The sequence below is a fragment of the Notolabrus celidotus genome, chromosome 4 (genome assembly GCF_009762535.1).
Source record: "Notolabrus celidotus isolate fNotCel1 chromosome 4, fNotCel1.pri, whole genome shotgun sequence".
Lineage (NCBI taxonomy): Eukaryota > Metazoa > Chordata > Actinopteri > Labriformes > Labridae > Notolabrus > Notolabrus celidotus.
In genome coordinates, this window is record NC_048275.1 from 8,207,334 (window position 1) to 8,220,509 (window position 13,176).

The following is a 13,176-nucleotide window of genomic DNA, read 5'->3' on the forward strand; positions in this document are numbered from 1 at the left end:
CTGGCCAAATGTGCATTTGACTGATGAGAAGCAGAGACACACAAGCATCAGCATGCACACACCCTCCCAGCGTGCACGCGCACACACAGAGTTATCTAAATCTATGAGCAAACTAGGAATCTCCCTTTACCTCTGAATTAGTCTGTAACAGGATTAGCAACACTAAAGATTCAATTTACATTCGCACCACTGCACACACACACATATGCATACACACACAAACACACACACGGACAGCCTTTACATTGGCCTATAAAACCCACACTGAATAACAAATCAATAGCCTACTTACTATTTCTCTTGGTTGCTGAGCCAAAATGGCGAAGGTAGATACGCGATCACATAAGCATTTTGTATGGGATGCATCTGTGAGCACCGTTTTACATCCTTTTGCGGACCAGGCTCCCCAAGAATCGTTCCTGCAAGAAGAAGGAGGCAAGAGGCAATTAGAGGTTTAATTCCAGCGGTGGCACGACTTCACAGGACTTATCGACATCGCTTCGGGTTCCCCATTTAATTATTTATTTGAATCGAGAGAGCTGGTATAGGTTTTGTTACATAAAAAATAATAAAAAAGGCGAAGAGACACATCGACACGGCTCTTGTGTGGCTACAAGCAGCATTTCAGCTGGAGCAGATAGAGAGGCAGAGACGCGGAGGAGGGGGAGGAGGACGCACGGAGCTGTCCAAGCAGACCGGTGCTGATTGATTCGCTCTACGCAGATAAAAAGCAACAACTCCTATCAGAACAGCATTGTTCCTCCAGAAAGCTTAGAGATAAGAGCGTTTATAATTACCTGCATGTCTTTCTGTGTGATTTCCTATCCTTCTAGATGTTTTCCAAACGACTCTTTTCCCTGTCTTTTTTCCCTTTTCGCTTGATTCTTCCCCCTTAGCTGTTTTAATTAGCAGCTTTTGAATGCTTCCTTAGGGGGGATTTTCACCCTGGAAACGGTGGACAGCATCAGATTGATACTCTGTTCCTCTCTGCTGGCGTGAGAGAGAGAGAGAGGGGGGGGGGAGGCTGATACAACGCAAAAATAAACGCACGCTGTCGCAGGATCTGTTTGTCCGCCTGCGAGAGTCTAATGATGTGACCTGAATAAATGGTGTTTTTGGGTGATTCCTGAGAATCATTTTACACGAAAGTTACCGCTCTCCGGCGTGAAGCGCTTTGCAAAATCAACCCACTGCAGAACTAATTCCACCCCGCGGAAGCAGCGCGAATGGTTGCAGCCAGTCTCCCCGCCACTTCACACACACCACGAGCAGGTGAAATGAAAGGAGCGCTTCTCTTCCATTTATCATTCGCCCCCCCCCCCAACTCATTTTCAATCCCAGGGATAAAAAAAAAAAAAATCAACCTCATTGATTAGACATCCCCTGTGCACACTCGATTGACACATTCAAGCAGACAGAGTGATTTGGGTTCAGCTTTTGCCGCAGCACATAACCTGATATTAACATTCCTGTCACAAACGCTCAAGCAAACACCTGTTGTCCTGCAAGACACCTTGCAGTTTTTTCCCCACCAAGCAGCAAACAACTCATTTCAGAATCAGAATCAGAATCAGCTTTATTGGCCAGGTACAGTTGTGCTCATAAGTTTACATACTCTGGCATAATGTATGATTTCTTGGGGAGTTTCTGTTGCCATTATGGTATAAAAAGAGTAAACTCAGTTAATAGATAGTAATTTGCTTCACCCAAACACTAACCATGAGTGAAAAAAAAGTTTCTCTTTTATCTTTCATATTCTCTGAAAAATGGCCAAAAAAAGTCACAAATTCTGCCAGGGTATGTAAACTTTTGAGCACAACTGTATGCTTGAACACACAAGGAATTTGACTTTGGTAAACTGTGCTCTCTATGTACAAGGCATAAGAATAAGACATACAAATAAAAATAAAAATATAATAACAATAACATCAGCTATAAATACAAAAGAACAACAAATCGGCATGACTAATATGTACAGGCTAAAATAATGTGATAATAGTGCAGTGGTGAGTAGCAGAGGTAGTTTTTACATTAAAACAAATAGTAGTTAAATAATTAAATAAATAGAAATATGGAATTCTGCTTGGAGAATTGTTGCATTGTATATTTACATGTATATTTACAGAGAGTATTAGATCATATATAGTTGTTAATTTATAGGCTCTTGTTTGCTTTATATACTATATATATTATATATATGCTTTATCTACTCTGTTACTGTGAAACTTGAATTTCCCCGTTATGGGACGAGTAAAGGAATCTCTTATCTCTTATCTTATCTTATTGAACTAACAAGAAAATTTAAGAGGAACAACTTAAAGTATCAGCTCTCTGTATCATCCAACAGGTATGACACTGTTATGGTTTAGAGTTCATCAGAGTGACAGCCTGGGGGAAGAAACTGTTCTTATGGCGGGTTGTTTTGGCGCACAGTGATCTTTAGAGGGGAGGAGTTTGAAGAATATGTGTCCAGGGTGTGAGGGGTCAGCGGTGACGCTACCTGCCCGTTTCCTGGCCCGGGACCGGTACAAGTCCTGGAATGGGGGGCAGGTTGACACCGAGGATTTTTTCTGCAGTCCTTATAGTCCGTTGCAGTCTGTGTTTGTCTAGTTTGGTTGCAGATCCAAACCAGACAGTGCACCAGGTGCACAGAACAGACTGGATGATGGAGGGGTAAAATATGATCAGCAGCTCCTGGGGCAGGTTGAACTTCCTGAGCTGACGCAGGAAGTACATCCTCAGCTTGTTCATACAGAACAAGATGCATACCACATATCTTGAAAGCATACTAGCTGTTGATTTGTGAGCCAAGTGGTGTCTGCTGTGTGAAGCAATCCTGCTTTGTCATTTGATCAATATGGCAGCAATATTTATTATTCCTGGAAGCCAGTGGGGGAGACCATTACAAACTCCAAACTGGTAGACCCTAAAACGTCCACGCACTCTTTCATTTAACGTTAAAACACCCCTACAAACTAAGTCCTTGAGCCTTTATTCTTCAGTGAAGCACATCATACCCATGTCAAACACTTTTAAATTCTTCAATATCATCACTTGGAGAAAAGGTAGTCATAAATTGTCTCAATGCGGCAAAAGAAACGTCATGGGAAAATGGCCTTGTCATAAAGATGAAAGATAAAGCGACCAGTATCTCGCAGCAGGAGCTCTGAATCACGCCAAGGGTTGACTGTAGATGCAGCATTCCACTGATTTAAATGTTTCAGGGATTTCTTTGACAGCATCACAGAGAACAGTTCAAACACTGACATTTCATGTTAATAAAAGTACATTCTGAGGCATGGCTCTGAAAAGGTCCTTATGAATAAAGGCTGTTGAGTCAAAGTGAGTGAGAGGAAGAGCTGCAGCTAAGGCTCAGGTGTTGTAGAATCATTAGAATGAGCCGTCTGTGTGTGAAGGTAAATGTTTGAGCGGTCACATGAGTGCATGGCAATGAGACAGAAAACAACGTGCCTAACAGTAACCAGGATGATTTAACATGAGGCACTACTGGATTCATACAAAACAGAATACAAGTTATGTCCTGAGACTTCTAAAATCTGTCTTAAGAGAGTAAAAATGCATAATGAAATAAAGTTGAAAGTCTCTTGAATATCCAGCAAAACTCTAAGCTTTAACAAACTTTTTTTACTTTAAGCAAACCCAGTTTTAAAAAGTAACAGCTCATTCAGTTCATCTTCCAAAGGCATCTTTCAAGGCTGTGGGGGTGTGGCCTATTACATGACTCAGCTATAAGCACTATTTGCACTGAATCAGTATTACCTGGGGACTTTGGACCTGACATCAAAGTTTGGTGGGGTGCATTCACACCGGATAAGTAAAGTCTGTAATCTACTCGACTTTACTGACATTTCTGATTGAAAACACTGAAACACTTCATGACATCCACCTTGTCTCTGGGGGCAGCATTACACTCCACAGTGCACAGTGTGCCCAAAATATGTAAAAAGAAGAAGACGTCCACATCTGTTATACTTCCATGAGGAATGTGACTTAAAATCAGCAGGACATAACAAATACAGTTTATATAATGACACCACACAATGAATGAAGCAGTTTGTGTTGACCGCAAACTCAGCTTTTCCTTTGGATGGATTTTAGTTTGCTCTTTCTGTGAACAGATCTCCAGTGTTGCAAAACAATCCAGCTGAATTTGCATCAAAAGGCTGTCAAAACATTTGCTTACAATGTCCAACTGCTCCATCATTTTTGAACAGAAAAGAGCAGAAAAAGTCACAGAGAGCTGCTTACAAAACTGAGGATCCCAAGATCCTGAGCTGCTGATTGATACTGGATAAATATAATCAGAGGACCATTGTGTCCTAAAACTATGGTGGAGTTTTTACTTTGTCATGGTCGATTCACACAGCTTTATAAACACACATACTCAGCAAGTATTGCAAACTACCAAAGCTCCCCAGGTGATTCTAATCCCATGTGAGTAGAGCTATTGACTTTAAAAAGCAAGGAAATAGTCTCTCTGACATCACCCACTGCTTTCTGAAGAGGCGTTATGAAGCCCAAAGATGGCAGTTGCAATGTGGGAAATGCTGACTCAACAAAATTTTCTGTCAACCTGAGGTGGGCCTTTGGCCTCCTGGCAAACAGATACAACACCAGTCAAATCACTCACGCCCCCAATTATGCTAATCTATGCATAACTCTTAGCCTCCATGTAATCAAAATGGATGTGTTACAAATGATCACTTCATGCACAGTGTGTGTGAATACAGAAATGAGCAATTCAGACTGAACTGATGATTGTACCAGGGTGTAAACATGTTTGTTTCTGCTGTAAAAACAGGCATTTTAACATGAGAGCCAATGGGGCTTCCTTTGCTTTTGTAGACAGCCTCAAGTGGACACTCGAGGAACTGCAGTTCTTGCACTCCTGCAACAGTCAGCATTGCACAGCTCTAAACAGCATCTTTTGAGTCATCCCACTCAGAACAAGAGTAAGAAAACTGCAATCTGAAAATCAAATCAATGCTTTGCTATCCATTATGTTGGTAGTTAGCATACACATACACTGTGAGCTTCAAATCAACGAATGCAGTGCTAAAAAAATAGAAGCTCTGTAGCTTTAACTTGTGACATCATTAGTGAGATTTATAACAGAAGCTGGATTGCAATCTTCCCACATGAAACTCCTGCAGCTAAAAAATGATGGCTGGAAGTCAGAAGTTAACATTTGAGGGTGTCATTGATCAACCACACCCTAAATAATTATTCACAAATGACGCCAAAGCTAGTCGTAAAAGGCCAAACATCTGTTCTTTTGATTGCTTTGCAGGATTTACTGTGTAATTCCTTAAATGACCCGAACCACAGGCAGAGCCACATGTCAAAGAGGCTTTTAGAAACTAAATAATATTCTTATTGAAGCTGGTTTTTAATACTTTTATACATGTGTACCTTAAAGCTTCGCACCAGTTCATGAACTCTAGTGACTGATAACAACCAAGCTGCTGATGACAGCCTGGGGCACTTTAAGGGGTTTAAAAAGTCTCGTTAAAACTTGGGTTTTTATGACTAGTCGTAGAAGAAGAAAAGCACCTAATGAAAAGTTGAGTAAATTCTCTTCACTGTAGCTTTTGGGGAGGTCGTTCGTGGTACAGTCATACATGATGGAGAACAACATTTTTCAACATTTCCTGTGATAGCCCTGCAAGTGTTTCATTGTTTGAGCTAATTCCTGCAGGATAGAGACTCTACTCACTTGAGATCACCCTTTGGGTATCACGCTGTTGCTCTTGTCAAATCCAGAAGCAAAGCCACTCTATAATGCACACTATCTTAAGATGCGAAGAGATGATAGCATGCCTGTACTCCTTGAAAACTTTGCAATAAATCCTGCACTCCCCCGGTGGAGAACTCAATCCTCGCCATGATCTGTTCCTTACTTTTGACTTGCTAGATGTTTGCTTCTCTTTGATGCCAGGGAGGGAAGCTGACAGGAGAACAGCTGTGACTGGGGATTTATGTACGCCATATTTGATGTGTGGTCTGACCTTATCAGGGCTGGGTGGCCTCAAAATATAAAACATCCCTGGGAGTCAGAATCAGTGATGATGCTAACCAGGGGCTGATGACGTGACATCCATCACACACCATGTGTTGACCACTTCCTATCCATGCAGTGATGTATCGACAGCTTTGTTTTCAGACTTCCTGGATTGAAATCTGTGACAGATCTCGACCGTGCTCCAGTTTTAACACATTTAGGTGTTGAGAAGCAAAATGAATGATGGCGGGAGGCCATAAAAGTTGACAAAGTTTTAAACACATTTGGTATTTTAGTCCCGGTGTCTTGCTTAAACAGGAAGACAGACAGTTGCTCAAAAACTCCAATTAGGTTTGTGTTCCTAGCTGAGCTTTGACAGATTGAGTTCCTCCAGACATAGAGATCTTATTACCCAACCCATAACTTATCCAGATGTCCAAGCAGGGCACTTAGAGGCAAACACAGAGGCTGTGTGACCTCGTAATAGTCCTGCTAAACAAGCTGGTGCAGCTGTAGAGACAGATTGGGCTGCAGCTTTTTAGCCTGTGTTATTATGGATGTCAGTCAGCGGTGCAGTTCTCACCACATACTATTCTGGAGAAATGGGATATAGCCATCCAAAAAACCTCTTAAATTTATCCCATGCCTACATTAGATTATCCAGGCACTGGGCTGGGGGCTTAGAAGGGGCCTAAGGCGCTGCATGCTGCATGTTGGGCAATTTTATGAAGTCATGAAAGAGTGACACATAATGACAGGCAGAGGAGGGCGGGGGAAATTATTCCATCCATCTTGGATCTCTTCATGATGTGCAATTTCTAACAGCCCATGGGCCACACTGCAAGGAAGTGAATGAAGATAAAAGAAAAATGGGAGCATATTTTTATGAAGCGAGACAAACTATATTAATCCTGTGTGGGACAAAAACCGCAAAAGAGGGAGGCTGCAGTTTGGATTATATCTGAGGACATGACTAGCTTTATAGTTATTTAAAGTAGGTCTGCAAGATGAGAGGAAAATCTGCAATTAACAGTAACATAGTTTACTTTTGGAATGACATGCAGCCAATGAACGAATATCTAAGTCTGCATTCATGATTTTGTCTTAATTATGTCTTAAAACATTGTTGTTTTTTAATCTCACCCTCTTCTGAATCCAAAAATAACTACAAATAACAGAAAAGCCATTTTATTCACCACTGGCTGTCCAATAATCACATCCTCCTTTCTCTCCTCTCTCTTACAAGATAACGCCAAATTGACAAAAATCGAATCTGCAGGATGACTGCTCAGTGTCTGATTGGCCAAATTGCCTCTATGCATCCAGGGCTCCATCTAATGAGTCAAATTTGGAAAATACGAGCATGGATGATACACTATGCATGTAATTTAATGTTGTTTTTTCCAATGACTGCACTTCAGACAGTTGCAATATGTAAAAATGTGATTTATTATTCAGCGTTAGTGCACACAATGTAAAAACCTAAGCATGTGTGCATGCTGGTGGCAAACTCATGTCTGCGTTCATTGTGTAATTTAAGTGGCCTATTCAGTGTTTAAAGCATGCTGGGATATGCCACTTTTTAACAGCTTTTCTCTCTCACCATGCCATACGTTTCCATTTTAAGAAAGCTGGGATACATCCTTCAGTAAAAGGGAGCTGGTTTGATTTAAAAGACTCAAAAATTCCTGACAACAAGTGACCAATGAAGCAGGGCGGACACCAGTTTGGGGAAGTGGTTGCGTTAAGTGGGCATGCACAGTAATGAACCAAGGACAGAGTCCATTACGGCTGTTATCACAGTAGCCGGGTGACCATCAGCGACCATCCAGATCAGTCTATATGAGCTTTATTTCTTTTAAAGCTAACAAGAAGTGACTATATGAATCACTTCAAGTGGGTTTACAAGTAAGATGACACATACAGTAAATGCATTGATTCAAGCAAAGAGAATCATGCAAGTCCAAGCTGTTCATCATTGCATGTAGCACCACTGAGTCACCACAGCATCACCACACTGCAGCACTTGTACTTCATGAACTACCTGAGGGTGCCCATGCAATTTGCTTGAACTCACATCCTGTGTCCCCAACACACACAAACCACAGCAGTATACCTCCTACTGTCTAATACATGGTGAGTGACCTCATCAGTCCATCATGAGTCCTTGATGGAGAGAAGCTTACAATTACAGTAAACATCGCCCACGGCATTCCTCTTCTTCTTCTTCCTGCCTGTGTCCTTTTCCCTGTGCACAGAGATCACTGCAAAGAGGACACGCAGAGGTCCAAAGCAAAACCAGGATTGATTTGATTTCATTATAAATGAATGCACCAGTAATAATGAATGCAACGCTCTCACCATTATCGTCCCCCCCAATCTGCACGCTTGACAGTTTCCATTCAAAAGAGACCTAAAAATAACAAAAAAATCTCCTCACATGGGTCCCTGAGACTAAATCAGATCAAGTGTGAGTCTGTGGAGTAAATGTGTCTTTTTGAGAGTGTGTGACGTGAAAAAGTTTGACAACTGCAGGGCTCAGATATGGAAGTGTCAAAGAAGCTTGACGTCAAAGAAGGAAACCATTAGAGAGCCGTTTCTACAGATATGAAAACACTGCACCAAACATCAAATGCAACGGAGAGATAACACTGGAGACGTGGATTGTGAGCTCTAAATATATATCAGCAGCTGCTGTTCTATTTACTGTTGACACAGCCATTTTGGCTTTTTGTAACAAGACATAAGATGGGCAAAGCTGGAATACCATTACTTTTTGTTGTCTGTATTGAAAAGTTTGGGAAGCAGGTGCTTGAGAACCGGATCGTATACGGGTAGCTATGTCTTGGTTGATAAGAAGACTTGCCTCAGTGTGGCCTGTTTGGCTCAAATCCAGAATCTCCAGATGTTTGTAGAACCTGAAACTGCAGCAGCTGCTTTCAACACCTCGATACGTAAATGATTCATATGCTTTGATTCCACAGAAAACAGAGTTACTTGAAAAGTCATGGTGTGAACTGGATAGCAGTAAGTAATCTGTGAAAATGTCCTGTTTTTTTTCTTTAGGTATCAGTGGGATGTTTTATTCTAATCATTTTAAAGTTATTAAGATAATTCATACCAGCAAGAGAAGTATCTAAATCCTCACAATTCAATCCACCTCAAAGCTGCTTGGTCTCATGGTATGACAAGGGCTCTCCTCTAGTTTCTTTAATGTGTTCTATAGATTTCATGTAGTACACTACTTTGAGTTTTCTACATCAGAATTGACTTGAATAGAAACTGTGCAACTTTAAAGACATAAAGCATCTCTTGGTCTCAGTCTCAGTGTGTTGCTGACTCCAATTATAACAAATGAATCCAACGTGTTTGGCCATAAAGATTGCAATCTGCTTGACTTTACTGCATAGTAAAAGTGAACTACATTTAATTCTAACTATAACCTTGTTGTACGAATACAACTCATTCATTATCTTTAGAGAGCCATAGAGAGGAAGCAAAAGGAAAAAAGCAAGCAGAAATAAATCAGGTAGACTAAATACAGAAGTCTGTAAGAGAGCTGCATGTTAAAAAGAGGGGGTCAAGATGCTGTTAATCCCGATGTGGCAAATTCTTTCAGATTTAAAAGCCTTTAATGATTAGGGTTGCCCTCCTCCGTTAAATGTGTGCCCTCTTTAAGACTGCGTTGGATAATCTGAGAGGGGACGCTGAAACATCTGTGATTAAAAAGTCAGAAAGACACTCATATGGCTTTCCATGCGCCGCTTTACAAGGAGACAGAGGATTTAAAAAGCATCTAACTACAGGGGAATGCCAAAAGGCGAGAACTAGCTTGTAATGTCATTCTGTAATTTTCCTTTTATGCACATTAAGCGGCAGTCTGGTACAACTAGATTAATTCATCTTTCCAGACCATTTAAAGAATGATTAGATCTACAATTTGAAGGGCTGAGAAATTATCTGATTCTAACTGTACTCCCAAAGACACTAGAGTTTCAAGATGCTGAAAGATGGTGCAATATTTCTGCAGCAGATTGTTGGGATAGATCTTTGTAGTTCCTTCAAATCTGTTTCTTTAAACTTCAGGGAAGTTAACTGATCTAAATTCAATGGGTTGCATTTCCTTCTTCGTCCCACTGGGCTGCGGTGGGATATTGGAGATTTCAGACTTATTTGCGAGTTGAAAATATTGACCTTTGAAAGAGTAATAAAAGTGTATGCGTGCGTCCTGTTTACACGTGGTGCCATGAGAGCTGCAGTAAGACTGTCAATGAAAAACGAGCCTCAACTCTCTGGGTGCTCCAGTTTTTTATTTTCCACAAAATGCGTAAAGATGCTTATAAGCATGTTTTTATGTTTCCATTTTACACTCCATTTTTTGACAGTTGTCAGCAAGCCTCTGGAGCTGCAAGCCAACATGACAATGCAGGGAATCACATGTCACCGAATACGTTCCAGACCTTTGACTTGTGTGAAACCCAGAACAATTGCTCTGACAGCTGATTCCTTTCTGCTTATTCTTCTTGCAAGGTTTAATCAAGGCTGCTTTGAAGCTAATTATCTTGTCACAGCTTGATGATACGATGCAGGAGGGAAAAATCTGCTGTGGTTATTGCAATCTTCTTCACATTTATGATAACCTACTTAAAGTGTTTGTGGGAACTTTCTTAGATCATTTTAAGATATTGGATCTACAATGGATTAAAGTGGAGAAGTGGCAAGTGGCTGCTTTACATCTTAAACATAACATATGATCAGAATTTTGGGACTTAAAATTGGAAAAACCTTTATAATTAGTATAACCGGGAAGTAATTCTGATGCTGGAGGATATTTATTCCTTCAACTGATTAACATCTGTATTTACAACCAGTTAAAAACTCCTCACAGGGGCTGTCTGGTAAATGTTGCAGCACAAAAATCAGAATATTTCCTCTGCAATGTGATATAAAAGCAAAGTTTATACAAAATAATTATATGAAGAGTTCATTTGCAAAAATAGATAACTCTATTTTTATAAATTTTCAAAAACAACATTTTTTTTTTATATAGATTTCTAATTAAGTTACAATTTCAAGATACCTCTGATTAGTAAAGTCATTTTGACTTAACCTCAGTTAATTAATAATACCAAATGCTACTAATAGAAAAAATGTGTTTTTTGAAACATTTTATTAATTTTTCAAAAGTGATTTATCTGTATTTGCAAATGAACTCTTCATATGTACCTAACATTTTAAATTAGAGCAATATAAGAAATGTTAATCTTCTGCAGATTGTGATGGCCCCTCTGGACAAAGTGGCATGTTTTATGTATTTGCTGATCTGGTCCTATACATGCGTGTGCAGTATTCTCTAAGGAAGAATCTCCTCCTGCTTCATTTGAACTGTCTAATGTACCATAAAGTGTGAAAGTGTGCTGGGGAAAATGTAAACAAAAGCTCTTTTAAACTGCTTGGTCAAAACTGTGACACAGATTAAAGGAAGAGTCACTGTTTTGGTCGGTTCAGCTTCGGTAGGTCATCAAGAACCATCAGTATCAAAGTGAGTCTGTTTTAAAGCACAGTATATATCTTTGCATGAAGATCCTGCATGCTATGAGTCGGATCCTGTTGTCACTGCAAATGATATTTTAATTATACGACCGGAGGGGAAGAATTGCCTAATTGTATGAACAGTCACTGTTTTGCTGGCTTACTTTCCCCGTTTGGAGGTTCATTTTAATGTCAAATTATTCACGTTGAAGATGAGTCAGAAATAAAACATGAAGCTCTTACTGTTTCTCTTCTTTGCTCATTATTTCATATAAAAGAACAATACATTTTCCAGTTTGCACTTATTAAGATTTAACAGCACCTTATTAAAAATGCACCCATTTGATTCTCTCTGTGTGGAAAAAAAAAACGTGGGTGAAACTGAAAGGACGCACACGGAGCCACAAGAAGAAAGAAGTACATAATGCTATCACAAGCTATGGAGCCGCAGCTTTAGAGATGAACAGCAGTTGCTTTCACACGCAGACAAATAACAACAGTTTCCCCTTGTGTTGTCACATTGAATATTTATGCCTCAGGTTTAGAGCAGCAGAGACTCAGGTGTGGCAGCTGTCTCAGCCCTGCAGCTTCACTGTAGCTGCCTCCAGTGCTCAGCTCAGTATTCACGCGCTCTGACCACAACCAGGAAGTGCAGCGGGCAGCACAGAGGACACACTTCTCCACTTGTGAAGCACATTTTTTCATTCTGCTAATTGTTACAGCGAGTGCTCTCATTGGGTTTGAACCAACATGGCTGACAGATGGTGTATAGCCCCCTCGATGAGTCCTGAGAGTGGCTGCTATTGTGTGATCGGACCAGCCAACTGTTTGAAATGAACATGATAATCAAACCGTGGACTCATTCGGCGGTGCTCTGATTAAAATGACTCGGTGTGGCTCAGGGAAAAAAAAACACATATTAAACTCTTGGTTTGTGAAAGTCAGATGCAGAGAATGGAGCAGAGTTGTCCCAGTTGTATCTTTGCTGTTCAAAAATAGAGCAGTTGCCCTAAAATACCATGACAGAGGACAGACCATGTACAATTCACATGCTATTTCAAAGCAAAATAACAACCTCGAATCAGCTGTTGCACGTCCACAGCTGCTTTGAGGTTTCCAATGAATAAAACAGTGACTGCTCAAACAACTTCAACTTAATTAAACATCAGATACAACATCAATAATTAGTAGCCTCACAGTCATGTTCTTAATATTTCTATTATAGAAAATATTGGATTTACCAGCTTGGTTACCTTTCAACAAATCTCAAAATTGACTGATGCTGACATGAAAGAGATTCCAGGTCTGGTTGATGAAGACGCAGCTTGAAGTGAAGTAGTTGGGTAAAAGATGTATGTTGAGGTGTAAGCTAGACTTTCAATGTAACAGCGCTGGTTCCTTTTAAACCCAGCAAAAACAACATTGTAGTTTATTTTGCATGTTAGATATAAAGTTTCTGATTTAATCCAGCTGGAAATCATTCATCCTTTGCTGTTCCTTTTCCTGACAATATTCTCCCTGAGCGATCAGGATTCAAAGCTGAGAGAATACATTTTAAATCTAAACTTGTTCAGCCATAACTAGCTTGTGACTGTATGCTCTAATTCTTGGTTACCAAGAAG

General features: G+C 40.2%; 1 protein-coding gene across 5 annotated transcripts in view; it reads right to left on the bottom strand.

The window, feature by feature from the left end:
* Positions 1 to 13,176, bottom strand: part of adgrb3 (adhesion G protein-coupled receptor B3) — a 146,439-nt gene that overhangs the window by 28,643 nt on the left and 104,620 nt on the right. For all 5 annotated transcript variants that reach the window (XM_034681954.1, XM_034681953.1, XM_034681951.1 and 2 more), the window contains exon 17: positions 293 to 419. In XM_034681954.1, the coding sequence (XP_034537845.1) occupies positions 293 to 419 (127 nt within the window). The remainder of the gene's footprint in view (positions 1 to 292; positions 420 to 13,176) is intronic.